The sequence below is a fragment of the Adiantum capillus-veneris genome, chromosome 4 (genome assembly GCF_014529385.1).
Source record: "Adiantum capillus-veneris isolate H3 chromosome 4, ASM1452938v2, whole genome shotgun sequence".
In the NCBI taxonomy this organism is placed as follows: domain Eukaryota; kingdom Viridiplantae; phylum Streptophyta; class Polypodiopsida; order Polypodiales; family Pteridaceae; genus Adiantum; species Adiantum capillus-veneris.
In genome coordinates, this window is record NC_140934.1 from 37,207,726 (window position 1) to 37,226,317 (window position 18,592).

General features: G+C 45.0%; 1 protein-coding gene across 4 annotated transcripts in view; it reads right to left on the reverse strand.

Annotated features, from left to right (window-relative positions):
- DEG15 (protease-like protein) overlaps window positions 1-18,592 on the reverse strand; it is a 67,476-nt gene that overhangs the window by 20,107 nt on the left and 28,777 nt on the right. For all 4 annotated transcript variants that reach the window (XM_086510385.1, XM_086510383.1, XM_086510384.1 and 1 more), the window contains exon 2: window positions 10,155-10,201. In XM_086510385.1, the coding sequence (XP_086366511.1) occupies window positions 10,155-10,201 (47 nt within the window). The remainder of the gene's footprint in view (window positions 1-10,154; window positions 10,202-18,592) is intronic.

Sequence of the window (18,592 nt, forward strand, 5' to 3'; positions counted from 1 at the left end):
ATGTCTTTCTCTAATCGTGTTTTGCAGCTCGGCACTCAATTACGCAAATCGGATGTAGAGCGCAAGGAGGCATTCCTTTATAGATTGGAAGAGTATATCAAGTACGATGTCGAAGTGCTCAATCCAATCGATCTCAACAAGGCGGTAGCGATTGCTCTCGCACAGGAGATGAAGCACAACAAGGGAAAGCCTAAGGAAACCAAGACTTCCACAAGTACCTCTCAGACTTCTCAGCACCCTCATAACGGTAAGAACGGTAAGAATGGTAACTCTTCTAACCAATCTTCCAATAGTCTCTCAGAAAAGAACTCTCAAAATGAACCTAAGGGTAAAGCTAACACAATTGCTAAACCTAAGCTCACTCCATATGAAAAGGTAGCACAAGGAATTTTAGGAGGATACATCACGTCGGAAGAGCAAAGCACTTATTCTAAGGAAGGTCGTTGTTTTCATTGTCACATTAAGGGTCACATAAAAAGAACATGTCCTAAGCTTGAATCGAATGAATTTAAAGAATCCACAGAACCCACTTCCTCTGTCAATGCATTAAATGACAACACGAGTGTACCCCAAGTCTCTCATGACCCTCCCATTGATTAGTCTCTCATTAAATGTTATGGTCATATGACGGGGCACCGTTTTGTCATTGTTTCACCCAGGTAGTATGCATGATGTGATTATTCCCTCTCTTGTTGAGAAAGCCCGCCTAGAGGTTAGTCCGAAATCTCCTCTCGAGGTTTTTGGCTTCACTCCCGCTATGGACTCTCTCATCACGAAGGAGTGCCTTAATGTGTTGTTTACAGTTCAACAATGGTTTCGTGAGCATAACCCTCTCACTGATTGAGCGGAAAATACGTTCACTTTCAATGCCAAAAGTGCCTCTCCCATTGTGATCCATGGAGAGCAAGTTGTTCATTCTCCATCTCTCATTTCTCATACGCAGGCGAAGATTGAACGGATTCAGGAGAAGGAGACTCTCTCGGTCTCGTCTTCTCCAAAGCATGATACACAGGATTTGCATGATGAATTGAATGATAATGATACGCATGATGATTTGAATGACAATGACAAGCAGGATGATTTGCATGATGATCACGATGTGATTTCTCACGAGCATCATGATTTGTATGATCAAGACGTGATTGTTCACAAGGATGATGGTTTAGTTGATGCTTTTTCTAGCGAAGCTAACCTCGTTGCAGATTCCATCAATCACAAAGAACCGATCTTGGCTCTCAAGCCTAGGTCCCAAGAACCCACAGGAAGTACTATGTGCTCGAATGATTCGTCAGCACCCATTGTTCAAGTGTTTCATTCGTGATTGTTCCCTGTATTTTAGTCAACGTCTTTATGTGATCCCTTTTCCTAGGCATGACATCTTGTACGTTGAGCATGTTTCACTCATGAATGAGCACGGATGTATGCGGATTATTCATGAAAAGGTGAAATTTATGCATTCAAGGGAGTCACATTCCATGTCTCTTCCTTGGCACGACACAGTTGTAGCAAGAGCACGAGAGTATGAGCACCAAGCATGGGCATGTCCGTTGTGATTTGCCACAGTTGATTGATTTAGATCCGAAGCGAAAGATTGGCTCTCATTGTTTGCGAATGTTTGATGAACGGTTTGGCACTCCGTCACTTTGTTCCTCTACATTGCATACACAGTCTTTGAGGAAGACAAGTTTTTCCAGTCACTTTACATGGAATAGGTATGTTCATGTTTTTGTGTTGGAAGTGGTTTCAGGAATTTTCAGCCATGGAGATTCTTGAAGAAGGAAGAAGCATGACTCTCGACGAAGTTGAAGCATTAAAGGAGCCACAAAAGACTTTGTGTCGATTTCGGCGCGGCCAAAAGAAGCAAGCATTGCAGACCTTTCTGAAGTTCAAGTATCGCATTACCCACGCATCAGAGTGGGCCAACGAAGAGTCCCTTCCCGGATTCCAGACCCTGTTGGCGATCTTACTCGACGCCATACAGTTCGGTACCAGTACCTCACTTTGAAAACGAGGGGATGTCACGTGACACATCCAACCCTATGTGTCTGTGGACAAGCTACAGCATGACAAGGGTTCAGTCAGTCCAGTCAGTCTAGCTTAGGAAGTGTTCTGGCACTTTTGTGAGTCTATTCGCAGACCGTGCATGCCCAGGCACTTAGAGTAGATGCATATCCTCTGGTTGCACACAGTATGATCATCAGCATTACCATCAGAATCCAACAGAATCCATCAGGAGCATTTTCCAGTGTATTAAACATAATTTTCCTATTTTTGACATTTTTTCACTTATTATTTTAAGTGACTTTTGTTGGAAACTCAGTAGGGCAATTTGGGTAAGATAATATATAAGGAAAACGTAGCGCTAGCTTTTCTGGCAGAGCAGGAAGAAATGCAACAGGAAAAGCATTGCAGCAGGCGTCTCTTCCCCCCTTCAAGCAAGAACCCCATCACTTCAGCGTTTTACTTCAAGCCTGGCGTGTTTCCCAAGAGAGTCCTGGCGTTTTTCAGCATTCAGCCATCATCGCCATAAGCTTCAGCATGCTAGCGATTTTCAGCAAACTGTGCAGTGTTTCCAGCTTTCAACACATAGCGTTTTTCAGCCTGCATATTCAGCCCTAAACCAGCGTTTTTGGACAGCAGATTTCAGCCTAAACCCAGCGTTTTTGGACAGCCTAATACCAGCGTTTTTGGACAGCAGATTTTAGCCTTGTAGCGTTTTGGACACCAGCAGCACATCAAGTTTTCAGCAGCCATAAGGGACCAGCAGATCAGCGTTTTGTAGCGATAGCTTTCAGCCGAAGGAGGAGTCAAGTCGTCACCGTCGACATCGTCCTAGTTGCCATTGCATCATAGTCTTCAAGTGCATCAGAGTTGTACGAGTTTGTGCAATCAATAGTAGACCACTCTCGCCATCAAGAGTGGGGCCTTCGGAGGAGGGTTTACAAACGTCTCTGGTGTCGTATTCTCTTCTCTCTCTATCTCTCAGTCTCATGCACCTTCACGCACAGTGTCCATTCACTTTTGTTGTGTCCATTGCACTCTCTCATTAAGAACGGAAGGCTCTCCCTTCCATAAGTAAAAGGAACCTTGAGCACAGTTCGGAGCACTCATCTTGAGCAAAGTTCAACATTCATTCAGCTGCACCTTACACTGATGGTAATGCTGATGATCATGTTGTGTGCAACCGGAGGATATGCATCTAATCCAAGTGTCTGGCCATGCACGGTCTACGAACAGACTCACAAAAGTGCCAGAACACTTCCTATTCTAGACTGACTTGACTGAACTGAACCTTGGTCATGATGTAGCTTGTCCACGGACACAAGGTTGGATGTGTCACGTGACATTCCCTCCTTTTCAAAGTGAGATACTGTTACCATTTTGTATGGCGTAGAGGGAGATTGCCAATAACATCCGGAATCCTGGAAAGGACTCTTCGCCGGCCCACTCTGATGCGTGGGTCATGCGATACTTGAACTTCATAAAGGTCTGCAACGCTTGCTTCTTTGGGCTGCGCCGAAAGGGACACAAAGTCTTCTGATTTTCCTTCCTTGCTTCAACTTCTTCTATGGACGTAGGTCCACCTTCTTCAAGAATCTCCAAGGCTGAAAATTCCTGAAACCACTTCCAACACAAAAACATGAACATACCTATTCCATGTAAAGTGATTGGAAAAAATCTAATCTTCCTAAACAACTGTGCATGCAATGGAGATGTACATATAAACGGAGTGCCAAACCGTTCATCAAACACACGCAAACAATGGGGTCGAATCGTGTCTTGCTGATCTAAATCAATCAACTGTGGCAATTCACAACGGAAATGCCCATGCTTGGTGCTCATACTTTCTTGTGCTCTTTCTACAATTGTGTCATGCCAAGGAAGAGACACGGAATGTGACTTCCTTGAATGCATACTTTTCAGCTTTTCATGAATAATCCGCATACATCCGTGCTCATTCATGAGTGAAACGTGCTCAACGTACAATATGTCATGCCTAGGAAAAGGAATCACATATAGACGCTGACTAAAATACAGGAAACAATCACGAATGAAACACTCGTACAATGCGTGCTGACTAATCATACAAACGCATAGTACTTCCTGTGAGGGTTTTTTGGACCTAGGCTTGAGAGCCAAGATCGGTACTTCGTGTTTGATCGAATCTTCCTGTGGGGGTTTCTCTGGACCTCGACTCGAAAGCCAAGATCGATTCTTCGTGATCGATCGAATTTGCAACGAGGTTAGCTTCGCTAGAAAAAGCATCAACTAAACTATCATCCTGGTGAACAATCACGTCTTGATCATACAAATCATCATGCTTATCACCATCCAAATCCTGTGTGACGTCCTTTGGAAAAGAAGAGACGGAAAGAGTCTTCTTCTCCTGATTCTCGTCAACTGCGCCTGCACAATAGAAAAGAGTCGCAAGAACTCTTTCATGTGTTGGTAGTCTTTTCTTTTCTGGCTTGGTTCTTGCGATCAAATTTGTCTTGACTTTCTTTGGCTTCCAAGTTGTACTTACGCTCTATGGCTGCCACTCTTTCTTTGTACTTACGATCAATTTCTGCTTTTCTTGCTTCGTGTTCTTACTTCCTTGCTTCGCGTTCTAACTTGTTGTCCATAAACATCTGCTCCAACTCCTCCATACGAGTTAGTGCAATCCTTGGCGTAGATGGGGAAGGGGGACGATCGAAAAAACCTCCTGGTGGGGAAAATTCTTCTTCGCCTCTCTCATGCTCATCACCTCCAAGCGAAGTATCCATTCCGCTTTAGGTAATGAACATCCACTGAAGTCTTGGGTTCTTGTGGGTTCTTGTGGTCTTGGGTTCTTAAGTTCACGAGGAACTTGGGTTCTTGGGGGTCTTGGTTCTTGGGGGTCTTGAGGTTCTTCTTTCGCTTGCAATCTGTGTTAGAGAAGGATCTTCTCTTCATCCGAGTTCTGGTCTTTTCCGCGGGCGCACCCCTTGGCGGCCTTGCGCTCACACCAAGGTTGCTTTTTCCCACCTCACGTCCATTGGCCAGCCGCTAAGTGCACGGTCCGCTCTCAATGAGTGAAAAGAGGCACAAGGGGAGGCTGGATAAGCCCTTCTTTCTTGGGTTTCCTGTCACTCTTCAAAAACACGATTAGGAATCGATACGCCCAAGAGGTCTTGGGTTACGTGCGACCGCAACAAGCAAAAAAAAATTATGTGGTTCTTTCCTTGAGTGATACAGAACACTGTCAAAGCTTTGATACCAATGTAAGGTGCAGCGGAAATGATGAGTGTTCCGAACTGTGCTCAAGGATTCCTTTTACTTATGGAAGGGAGAGCCTTCCGTTCTTTTATGAGAGAGTGCAAGTGATCACAAACAAAGTGGATAAACACTGTGCTTGAAGGTGTTGAGACAGAGAGATAAGAGAGAGAAGAGAATACGACACCGGGAAGTTGTCAAACCCTCCTCCAAGGGCCCCACTCTCTATGGCGAGAGCGGTCTACTTATGATTGCACAAATCTCTACAATGCTTGGACTTGCCGACAATGTCAACGATGATGAGGACGACGACGAGACGGGCTGAATCTGAAACCGCTAAGGGCTGAAATCTGCAAATCTTTATCTGTTAAATTCTAACTCTACGTCAATGACGATGCCAATGACGACGATGCGACGACGACGCACTGAAAACGCAGATGCTGAAATCTGCGTTTTCCGGGCTGAAACTGCAAACTTCGCATGATTTGACCGTGCGGCGAGGATCTGCTACGGGAAAGTGAGATCTGCGAGGTTTTGGGGTTCTACTGCGGGTATAGACTGCTGAAAACTGAAAACGTTGATGCTATCTGAGGTCTTGTCGCGAAGATCTGCAAAAATGCCAGGCTGATGCAAAAACGCTAGGACTGAAAATGATCTTGCGGGAAAATTCGTATTTGTTGTGGGATTCTGCTAACGCTAGGGCTGATCTGCTGTGTCTTGTGGTCGTCGGGGCTGCTCTGCAATGCAAAAACGTCAAGGCTGATCTTGAATCCAAAAACGCTAGGTTCTACTGTCTCTTGCAAAAACGCTAGGCCTCTGTGATGGTCTTGCTAAGAAGTTGCCTGTTAAGCAAGGTGCTCTTGCTGCCTCTTCTGCCAGAAAGTGCTAACTCTGGTTTGCTTATATATTATGTTAGCAAAATTACCCTACCTAGTTCCCAACAAAAGTCACTTAATAAATAAGCGAAAAATGTCAAAAATAGGGAAAATAGGTTTAATGACTAGAAAATTCCCCTGATGGATTCCGATGGTAATGCTGATGATCATGTTGTGTGCAACCGGAGGATATGCATCTAATCTAAGTGTCTGGGCATGCACGGTCTGCGAACAGACTCACAAAAGTGCTAGAACACTTCTTATTCTAGACTAACTTGACTGAACTGAACCCTAGTCATGCTGTAGCTTGTCCACGGACACATAGGGTTGGATGTGTCACGTGCCAGCACCAAGCCTTTACGTAATCGGACCATTATTGAATACCTTGTTAAATGGCCAACGTATCCTCAGGAAGATGCCACTTGGAACGTGACGATGTTATGAGACTAAATTATCAAGATTTCATGTCGAGGTGAGGACACCTCGAATTTCTACTCAGAGCCGATTCTACCGTATTCACCAATCACCAGAGATTGCAATACTCCGTGTCTCAGCTAACATTTTGTCACAGTTTCACTTTCACATCGTCCATGTTAAGGGAAAGAAGAACTTGGTGGCATACGCATTGTCTTGCGAGGCACATTTTTCGACTATTTCAGCGATTCACCGTCAGAGCTTCGAGGATATGGTTGATCACTATGCCCCGGATCCAGATTTTACACACATCTTTGACCGGTTACAGAGCGGGGAGACAGTTGCAAGTTATTCTTTAAAGGAAGGCTATCTAATGTGGAGAACTATGGGAGGAACAGGTTTTGACAGAGTGCCACTGTCCGTCTTTTTCGGGCACCCTGGAAGGTGTGGAGAAATACTTCGACTAGCCGAGTCTCAATAAGGATGTGGATGAGGTTGTTTGCCTATGTTAAGTATTCCAAAAGGTCAAGTTTGACACATATAAGGCACCAGGTCTTCTATAACCTCTACCTATTCCTAGCAGACCTTGAGAAAGTAGAGCAATGGAGTTCATTTTTTATCTTCCCAAGACTCGGAGGGGGTATCGATAGTCATCAACCGATTCAGCAAACAAGCTCATTTCATTCCGGTAAAGAAGACAGTTAAAGACGATCATTTGGCTAAGCTATTTGTCTCACAGATTTTTCGCTTACATGGTATGCCTGAGTTCATAGTTTCATATAGAGATCCCCGCTTTACAAGTTTGTTTTGGAGGGCAATCTAGGAGAATATTGGCCAACTCAGTGGCTTTGGACTTGTTAAAGTTGTACATCTTTGATCAGAAGACTCAATGGGAGAAGTATTTGTCCTTGGCGGAGTTTGCCTCCAACAACACTGTTCATGCATCTACTAGAAAAGGCCCCATTTGAGATAATCAAAGTGTTAAGAAGGTTCCATCTATTCAATGACGTATTCTTCCGGCTGAAGTTACCGATACTTGGAAGATTCACAATGCATTTCATGTGAGACCTTTCAAGGGTGAAGTGCCAGTGAACAGGGAGCCAAAGGAGCAGCCCGAAGTGGAAGAGACAGAGAACATTCTCATTCCAGAACTCTGAACAAGTCCTCGCTCACAAGAAAAGGAAAGAGAGAGGTAAGCTGACACGCTGGTATTTAGTCAACCTCAGGAACTACCCGGCTTTGGATGCCAAGTGGATGGAGGAGGAGGACGTAGCAGATACTCTTCAGATTTTAGAGCTTTACCTTGAAGCTTTGGTTTAGCACCGACTATTCCAAGAGTTACCGATGAATCAGCAAGTTGAATCTAGTGCGGTGCAGTTTGCACAAGAGGGGCTCCTTTGTCACAGGTTATCTCGATGGCATAAAGTCACTGATTCCTTTTTGAGATTTCAGGGATACTACTCACCTGACGGTATTCTATTGAACGGTTTATGTAAAGAAGTACTTTGGAATAAGAATTCCTAAAATGAATCTGTTACATGTGCTCTCTCATGTGTATATTGTTTGAGTGCATGTTTGACAGACGAAATGACCCTTACCATTTCTATCTTGTTCACTTGAGGGGTGATGTGGATATGATAGTAACGAGATTTAGTCAATCAAGACATCTCACAAAGATCAGCACGGTCTGGGTGTGATTGCTAAAATAAGTTACAATGATCATGATTCTCATCTAAGATCTCGACGGGGATAGTGATGTGAATGTGATGTGAATGTTCGGTGATTGTCGTCTTCGTGCCAAGTGCTTGATATATGAAGTCTAGTACATCGATACTTATAGTCAGTGTCTGTTGAACTAGTTTTTGTCCTATGTCTGTTTTCCAAGCGTAATCGAAGGCGATTACAATTCTTTCAAGAGGGGGTTATGTCACAAAGTGATGACGTGGCATGGCCTAAGGGACAGAGGCCGACACAAAAGGGCCAACCCAAGTGAAGGAAGCAGCAGAAGAAGTTGTCCAACTTATACAATCTTGCTAAGTGGCCTAAATCCATTTAAAAAGTTGTTCCAACTAACTCTACCCCAGCCGAGGGGCGTACACCTTAAAAATAAAGTAGGACACCCAAATTGCATGTGAACTAACGACGTAGCAGGGTGTACGGACTGCCATGAATTGAGGCGCAAATCACGCTGACATGGCACACCGTAGGGACAGCCCAAGAGGGCGCTTCCCTGGCCAAAAGAAATACATGAAAAGCACTAGTCTAAAAGCATCTGGTAACCAAAATCTCCTTTAAAAGAATTTCCAAGGCCTCTTTTCCGGCAGATTGGCTTGGGAGCATTGCGGAGAGAGCGGAACCTCGGACATTCTACTTGTTGAAGCATAATAATAAAGAAATACCGAGAAGGTACGTCACTCTTTGGGGCTAGTACTTCTGGGCGTGGAACTACGTCGTGCCGTCTCTCTCTCTCTCTCTCTCTCTCTCTCTCTCTCTCTCTCTCTCTCTCTCTCTCTCAGTTTTGTTCAGTTCTTTCAATTTCATCTGCTTTTAAACTCACACCCACAAGCTCCTGTCAACCTACCACATCAACAGCCCATGATTTGCAGCTCAAATTCCAGCACAATTCACGGGGCTTCCACGTTGGATTTGAGTCCACGAGTTCAGTGCCAGCTCAGTTCGACTCTTCCCTTCTTTCTTCGAGTCCAGGGTCAGCATGCTTCATCACATTGTGTGCAGGTAACTACAACGGAGTCGTGGTCTCAAAAAGCCACGACGACTTTAGTGTTGGCTCATGGAAATGTATATGCACATATTGCCTCTCCAATGTACCAAGTAATGCATGTGCCCATGCAATTTGAGCCTTAGGTAATAGCTCAATTTGGTGAGAAAAATCCTTTTCATACTTGTCTCCAATTTGCTACTACATGAGAGGTTGCACAGAAGTCCATACAAATGTAGCATAATGCATGGAAACTTACAATTGAACATAATGAAGATGAGATGTACAATAACCAGTCCAAAATAAGAAAGCTAGACATGAATCTTTAGTTATGCCAGAGATGCAAAGGTTATCGTGGCTAGCACACAAAAAGACATTCAAATCATGTCTTTGTGGCGATACACTTTTCTAAAGATGCAAGATTAGGTCTTAATAAAACTACACCTTGTGGGAAATGGCCTTATAAACTAATCTGCGAAGTAGATATGATCCATTTTAGTACACGGTATGCTCTGGTCTCAAAGCACAGAGGCATACCAAATGCAGTGTAAAGCCATCCTCTATAAGCACTCTATTGTCACATGGGGGAAGCAAATTTGAGCCATATGGGGTACTTCCAAAGAGGGAGGTAGTCTTAATAATGAAAAACTCTGACGTTAAATAAGAAACTTGATCTTCATCCACCTCAGAAAATTTTAACGAAGGTAATGTCTTGAGACAATGCTTCAAAAACCATGGTGCTCAGTTAAAACAAACTAATTTGAATATGGCAATCTCTGGCCATACTGGAACACACTTCCTTACGGCTGCTTGATGGCTTTTACTTTCAAAAATAAACATAGTGAACCAAACTTCCCTCACACACAAGACACAAATACAGCTTGATGAAGTTTCTTGGATAAAGAACTTACTCAGAATGATGAAAAGCATGATTTCGCATTTTTCTTCCTTTTGGGTCCTGCAGGGAGACCAAAAAATAAATATAAAAAATCTTCGTCCCATATAGGCGATAACAAGCAAGTCTGCTGAAAAAAAACTGGTTTTACAGAAGTCAATCGCTGCATTCCAAACAAAGGGACCCATAAGAACGTCATTTCCAGCTTAGGCACTCCCACTCTTTACATGATTGGCTATAAAGACAACTTGTACAGTCAAAAGTAATTATCCAAACACATAGTATACCACAGCAGACAAAGCCTCTCTTTAATTATCATACCCTGTTCTTTTGAAAGGGTGCACAAATTATTGGAATGCTATGCCACACACAACCCACAAATGATCCACATCAGCACCTCATGATACGCTTCTATCATGAGTAGCTCTCTGCATCTTTCATTGCCATCAAGCTACATTCACTCGAATTCTATTTCATTGCAGCCCCCCTTCCCCTCCCTCAGCCATCGCGCTGCAGTCCCCCCCCCCCCCCCTTGTTGCTTCCATTGCGCCCCTACTTGCCCTTGTTTTTCAAACCCCCCTCTGCTGACTGTCCGTTATCTTCTTCTCGACTCGCCTCCCACGACATCGACTCACCCTTTTCTTTTCCACAGCAACAGATGTCACAAAGTGATGATGTGGCATGGCCTAGAGGACAGAGGCCGGACACAAAAGCCTAAAGGGCCAACCCTTGTGAAGGATGCAGCAGAAGAAGTTGTCCGAGTGGCCTAAACTCATTTAGAAAGATGTTCCAACTTACTATACCCCGACCGAGGGGCCTAAAACCTTAAAAATAAAGCTAAACATCCAAATTGTGTGCAAACTGACGACGTGGCAGGCTGTACGGACTTCTGTGATTTGCGGCGCAAATCGCCCTGACATGCTGACGTGGCACACCGTACATACAGCCCAAGAGGGCGCTAGCTTTTGGTTACCAGATGCTTTGAGAATACTGTTTCTCATGTATTGCTTTTGGCCAGGGGCCTTTATAAGAATTTCCAGGGCCTCCTTTCCGAAAGATTTGCTTGGGAGCACTGCGGCGAGAGAGGACCCTTGGACATTGTACTTGTTGAAGCATGGTGCCAATCTTTGGGCCAGTACTTCTGGGCATGGATCCGCCATCCCGTGTCGTCTCTCTCTCTCTCTCTCTCTCTCTCTCTCTCTCTCTCTCTCTCTCTCTCTCTCTCTCTCTCTATATATATATATATATATATATATATATATATATATATATATATAGCCAGACACCCAGAATGCTCCTAAGAAGTTTATTTAATACTTTGTATTTAGTTTTCACATTTACTTTCACACTTTTCACACTTAGTACTTTAGTACTAAGGTACCCAGACATTGTAACAGGTTCACCAATTTTGTATCTATACATGTTTTTCTGCATCTATGCATGCTCCAAAATTGGTTTGAAGAAAAACAGACATCATTTGCCAGCAATTCAGACAAAGAGCATGTCAGAGCAGAATTTGTGAAGTTTCCTGGATGAAGTTCTCCATAGCTCCGATGTCAAAGAAGATCAAGGCTTTCAAACCATTGACATTTCCATAAGCTCTGCATAATTCATTTGAACTCTCGAGGTGTATATCATAAATATCGGGTACTAGTCCAATAACAGGTCTAGTCTTCTTAGCCGGAGGTGGCCCTGGGGACCTGTCTGACGTGGGAGCAGAAGGTTGCTCTGAGGACGTTCAGGCTCGCTCAAGACATGTATTGAACATATGCCCTGTTAGGAAACATTCGAAGCATCAACCTTCTTGTAGCAAGGTGTCTCGTTGACAGTGTGTCAGACAAGGCCGTTGAGGCTGGTTTTCACGGGATTCCCGAGAATTTGTTCATTGTTGTCGGGAGTTCTGGTTAGTGACCGGAGTTGCTTCCGTGGTAAACTCCAACTTTCCTTTCATCATTTTGTAGCCGACCGTGGCATGGTCCATAAGTTCTTGCATGGTTGAAACTTGCTTGGACAAACAATATTCCTGCAATGATGATGGTAGTCCAATGGTGTAACACTCGCACTGGTCCTCCAAGGGAATGAACTTAAAGAAGAACACTAGAAGGTAGACATCAAGAAACCTTTGGTTATAGTCCTCCATGGTCTCTGCGGCAAGCATTTTCAAGTTGCCCCATTCGGACCTAATTTGGACTTCGAAGAGAGAAGTCATATACCTACGTGCAAAGACTGTCTTGAAAACTTGCCAGGTCCTTGGAGCATGCGATTGTCGCGATTGAACTCCACCACTGCATAGCATTATCTTTAAGCAATCCCAATGCTCGAGAATCTTAGATTCTTCTATATAGTTTCCCAAAGCATAGATGTTGTCGAATTGCTGTAGGAACCGGATTGCTTTCTTCCGATCTCACCCCGAAAAAAGTGAAAAATTTGATTGTAGGCGCATATCCCGGGTACGGATAATAAGGGTATCCATATGGGCTCCAACCATTGTAGCCTGGTGGCGGTGGTGGTGGGGGAGGTGGGGGCAACGGAGGTGGCAAAGGCGGTTGCACTGGATCAGGGTCACATTGCTGCACCATATTCCTAAAAACTCCCCCGATCGAAACAGACGGCTCGGAAGGTTGCCGGTTGGAGGCTCTCGTACTTTCTGGTGTCGGAGGAGGAGGTACCACCTGGGGCATCAAAGGGGGTAACATGTAATTCAAACATTGTTGAAAACTTTGCAACATCGGAAGATTCTGCTGAGGATGCCGCAAAAGAATGTCGCGAAGCTCGTCGAGAACAAAGTGCAAATATTCTGTTGAATCCATGAACGCCATGTCTTGGGTTCTTTATGGCTTATGCCTTGTAAGACAAAGAAATGAAGACGGGAGCGCGCCCAATGCGCGATGAAGTAAGGATGGGAGTGGCTAATAAGTCCGGGGTCAGGACACGAAGATTCTTCAAATAAAATTCCAGTAGACTTTGGAAGCGCCTGTTTGCTCTGTCTGCTCTTTAGTGGGACCGGCCTGATGCTCTAATACCACTGTCACAAGACGGGCACCACGTGCCAATAGAAAAGAATAGAAAAGAACAGACTGAACAGACTTTAAGCACTTCAACAACACCTGAAGCTGAAAGAGAGAGCACACGCGACACGGAGTGGCAGAATTCCACCCCAGAGAGTATTGGCCCCAAACCTTGGCGCCCCCTCTTGTATTTCTTTATATTACTTGAACTCGGTACAATGCCAGTACTCGCGCTCTGCACCTTCATCCAAAAGAGTGTCAGAGACTGAGTCCTCTGCACTTATTTAGAGACCCTTGGCCTTGAAAAGCAGTTTATATGAAAAGCTTGAAACTCAAAAGCAACTGGCTCAAAAGCTGGAGCTGAAAACTGCCCAACGTAAATCACGGACATCCGTACAGGCTGCCACGTGGCACTGTCAGCGCAAATCACGGGCGTCTGTATAGCTGCCACTTATTTAGAGACCCTTGGCCTTGAAAAGCAGTTTATATGAAAAGCTTGAAACTCAAAAGCAACTGGCTCAAAAGCTGGAGCTGAAAACTGCCCAACGTAAATCACGGACATCCGTACAGGCTGCCACGTGGCACTGTCAGCGCAAATCACGGGCGTCTGTATAGCTGCACTTATTTAGAGACCCTTGGCCTTGAAAAGCAGTTTATATGAAAAGCTTGAAACTCAAAAGCAACTGGCTCAAAAGCTGGAGCTGAAAACTGCCCAACGTAAATCACGGACATCCGTACAGGCTGCCACGTGGCACTGTCAGCGCAAATCACGGGCGTCTGTATAGCTGCCACGTCATCATCTTTTACGCACCTCTATCTGTGTGTGTAAGCGGGTCCTACTTTATTTTAATCTCTTTAGGTTCCTGGGCCCCATCGGACGGGTCCCATAAGTTAGTGGGAACTCTTCTTTAAAAATAGACCCACTCGGCGAGGATCGGTAAGTTGGTGAGAACTTCAACTTCTTCTGCTGCTTCTAGGGTTTAGGCCCCTCGGCCAGTGCCACAGAGAGAGAGAGAGAGAGAGAGAGAGAGAGAGAGAGAGAGAGAGAGAGAGAAAAGAAACGACACCAGATGGGGTCCAAAACCCCGCTCCAAGGGCCCCCCTCTCTTTGCTTTAGATTGCACAAAGTCTGGTACAATGCTTCTAGATGTTGTGGTATTGATGGTGACTATGTCGACGACGACGACGACGACGATGATGTCGACAACTACAGCGAGGATGGGCTGAAATTGCAAAACACTAGTGATGCTGCTGGCTGAAATCTGCAAACTGATCTACTGCTGAAACTAGGGACTGTCGGCGACGATGACGGAAACGACGACCTTACAAAAACGCTAGGTGCTGAAATCTGAAAACGCTGGCTGATCTGACGGTACGGCGAGGAACTGCTACATGAAGATGAGATCTGCGAGGCTAAGGGGCTGATCTGGCTGCGGGTTAGGCTCAAAACCCAAAAAGCTGGCCTGATTGCTGGTTCAGGTTGCTGAAGGTCAAAAAAGCTGGGCTGATCTGGAACAGCCAAAACACGAGGTACTCATGAGGATGGGCTGCTGCTTGGCACAATTGATGAGTGCTCTTCTTCTGTTGCCTCTCCTATTTGTAGGCGGCGCCCCCCCCCCCCCCCCCCCCCTCCTCCCCCCCCCCCCCTCAGCTTATAGAGGTCATAACTTACTGGGTCGAGGAGAGCTCCCAACAGCCCCATGACCTTGGAAAATGTTGTAATATTTTGATAAAAATGCCTGGCAAGTTTGCAATGCAAAATTGGGTTCATGAAGTGGAAAATGCTCATGCTGGGTCCTACTGGGTTGTGCAATCAGAGGGTATGTAGCTACTCTAAGTGCCTGGACATGCACGGCTTGCGCACAAGCTCACAAGGTTGCCAGAACACTTCCTAGGCTTCCTAAACCCTAGAAGTAGGAACAGCTTGTCCACCTACACATAGGGTTAGATGTGCACGTGACAGCAGGTGATCACAGTTTTAATGGAAATCTTGCCTTCTCCCTTGCTCTATGTAGCATGATGATTTGCTCTCGCGCATCTCTCTCCCCCCTTTCCACATATGATAATGCCCCACTAGTAGGGCTTCTCAGATGACCATGTAAAGTTCTGGGGGTTTTATTAGCGTTTGCCAAGGCAATAGCCTTCTGTATAGGAACCGGATTAGCTAATTACTAATCCCCTTCACGTATGTACAATTCCATCGCGAAGAAATGCGAAAAACGGAGAGTTTTCACGTAAAATCTCGTCCACTTTACAGTGAACTGTCCCATTGCGTGCGGGAGCTTCTGAGACACGCGTAGACGTGTTTGCTCTGCTCAGAATGATGTGAAACAGGGAATTACAGAATTACAGCCTACTGTGTTTTTCTACAGGTTTAGGGTTTCGCACCTAAACTGCAAGGGGGGGAAGCCTTGGTTGCTTGTACAAGACAATTTAGAGAGATTTCCCACAAGGAATCTCGCCTAATTCAAGGGGCAAGTGACCCTACAGGTGTGAGAGCTCGAGGGCTACTCACAAGAGTGATCGGCACGCGAATAGGCGCGCAAAACAAAGAATTATAGCTTGCTGTGATTTTTGCAGGTTTAGGGTTTTAGCCAGTTTTGATGCCTACACGTCCCAGGAGCTTCGGGGAAGCTAGGGAATCACCGAATAAGTGTTTCAGTGCAAATTGGAGGCCAAAAACAAAGATTTCAGCGAGCTGTAATTTCTCGCCAGGTTTTGTAAAGTGCTCTAAAGAGCGTGGAAAGTCACTGTTTTGCTTGTGATTTTGTATGTGGAGACTTCTACTGTGGTTATGCTACCGAAATCGGATTAGAGTAGGGGAATTTCAGCCCGATAAAAGTGAGACAGCTTGTAGAAGTTCACAGGTTTTTCTCGAGTGTAATAAGAAAAATGAAATACTGAAAGTGACGCAAGTCTTTGGGGCCAACAGAGTGTCGATGTGTGCTTGGAAGCCCTCGAGCTGCCAAGCCGTGTTTTATTTTGAAGTGTTGAATTCCAGTGACAGGCATATTCGTAAGTTCCTTTGTGTCATAGAGTTCAAGTAAGGTTAAACTGTGTAAAGATCGGGTGAAAGCTAAAGTCTACTGCCCTACAAGCCGGTTTCAAAGGCCAAACACAAAAGGACCAACCCCTAATGAAGAAAGCAACAGAAGAAGTTGTCCACCTTATGAAATCTTGCCAAGTGGCCTAAATCCATTTAAAAAGTTGTTCCAACTTACTGTACCCCAGCCAAGGAGCCCTAAAATTGTTACCATATACATGTGGTAGTGATGTGTGTGAACACACTTAGGACCACCGAGGTATTTTTTCCCTCACTAAAAGGTTTTTTCCCCCGTGCATTGTATATACTATATACGCCCATCACTCTAGGGCTAAATTATCTTTCCATTGCACACCAAGTAAAACACTCTCTATTGTGTGCCTTGAGCTTCCTTCGTCTTCTCCAAGCTGTGTGTTTTCCTGCAACCCTAATTCCAACAATTGGCATCAGAGCAGGTCACGTCCTCTGTCACAAGGCGGCCACCACATGCCAATAGAAAAGAACAGACTTTTAGCACTTCAAAGTTCAATAACAACTGAACTGAAAGAGAGAGACGACACGCGACACGGAGTGGCGGAATTCCACCTCAAAGAGTATTGGCCCCAAACCTTGGCGCCCCTTTCGGTATTTCTTTTATACTGCACCATCAAAGTACAAGCCGGTACTCCAGACTCTACACCTTCTCTAGGAAGCATGCCAGAGAATGAGCCCTAGCCTCATATTTAAAGGCCCTTGGCCTAAAAAGCAATTACAGTGAAAAGCCTTCAAAACTTAAAAGCTTCTTGTCCAAAAGCAAAGCCAAAAAGCTGCCAGCATAAATCACGGAAATCCGTACAGCCTGGCACGTCATCAGCCAACACAAAACGCGGAAATCCGTACAGCCTCCCATGTCATCATGCCAGTGCAATTTTCGGATTTCTGCCACGCTGCCCTTAGCGTTAGGGTTAGGGTTTCAGTAAAATTAGGGTTTTTGATTTTAGGGTTAGGATTTCAACAGAATTAGGGTTTCGATACCTCAGCATTTGTTACATCTCCCCTTCTCGAAAGAGAGTAATCGTCCACGATTACAGCATATCTGCAAAACAACTCAAGTTAGCTCAAAAATTTCAGAGGGTCATTCCGAGGGACATTCCGAGGGACAATCAGTTTGCTCTTTTTATTAAGGAGTTAGCTTCTCCTTTTTGCTCTTTTGATCAAGGAGTTAGCTTCTCCTTTCGGCTGTTTTGATCAAGGAGTTAGCTTCTCCTTTCGTCTAGATCGGAACTCTTGATATTCCGGTGTAGTAAAATTAGCCATCACACCCAGACCGTACTGATCTTCCACGGGTGTCTTGATGCACTAAAATTAAATACCCAGGCAATCTCATCCAATTATTAATATTTAGTGGTTGGCACATCACAATGCAACACAAATGCTTACATATGCATGCTACAAGACATAGAAACATAAAGCCGCCGATGAACACTCCTCCTGCATAACCTAACAAGATCCAAGCCGGGAGATATTCAACGACTCCCTCATCACTCCTCCGGCATAACCTAAAAAGATCCGGGCCCGGAGATACAGAGGCCTTTTACAACCAAACGCCCCCCAGACCGCAGTATGCGTCGTTTGGAGGTGCTGAGAGTAACCACTGCTCAGACTTCTTAATACTCCTCCCACATAACCATCCAGGGCCGGGCCGGGAGTCACAACAACAATTATTTTACAAGCATACAACAAAACACTCCCCAGGCATCGGCCTGCGTCGTTCGGAGGTTTTCAAACAATACCAAAACAGTATTTCTCACTTCTCCACTCGGGAGCAAAACCACCAATCAATGAAACCAGTATTAAAATGTTAGGTGCAGCGGAATGATTGTTTGCGCTTTGCTCAAGATGAGTGCTCCGAACTGTGCTCAAGGTTCCTTTTAGTTCTTATGGAAGGGAGAGCCTTCCGTTCTTAATGGAGAGTGCTATGATCACGAACAAAGTGAATGGACAGTGCGCGTGCAAGTGTATGAGACTAAGAGATAGAGTGAGAAGAGAGATACGACACCAGAGACGACGTAAAACCCTCCTCCAAAGGCCCCACTCTCGTCGGCGAGAGTGGTCTACTTATGATTGCACAAAGTGGTACAATGACGATGCAATGGACTGATGCAACCTGGGACTATGCCGATGACGACGACGGTGATGACGAAGTCAACCTAACGGCTGAAATCTGCAATCTTTCTACTGCTGTCCAAAAACGCTATGGGCTGGAATCTGCAAATCTTCTATCTGCTGAATTCTGACTCTATGTCGATGACGACGATGCGACGACGACGCGCTGAAAACGCAGATGCTGAAATCTGCGTTTTCCGGGCTGAAATTGTAAACCTTGCGGCGAGGAACTGCTGCGGGAAGGTGAGATCTGCGAGG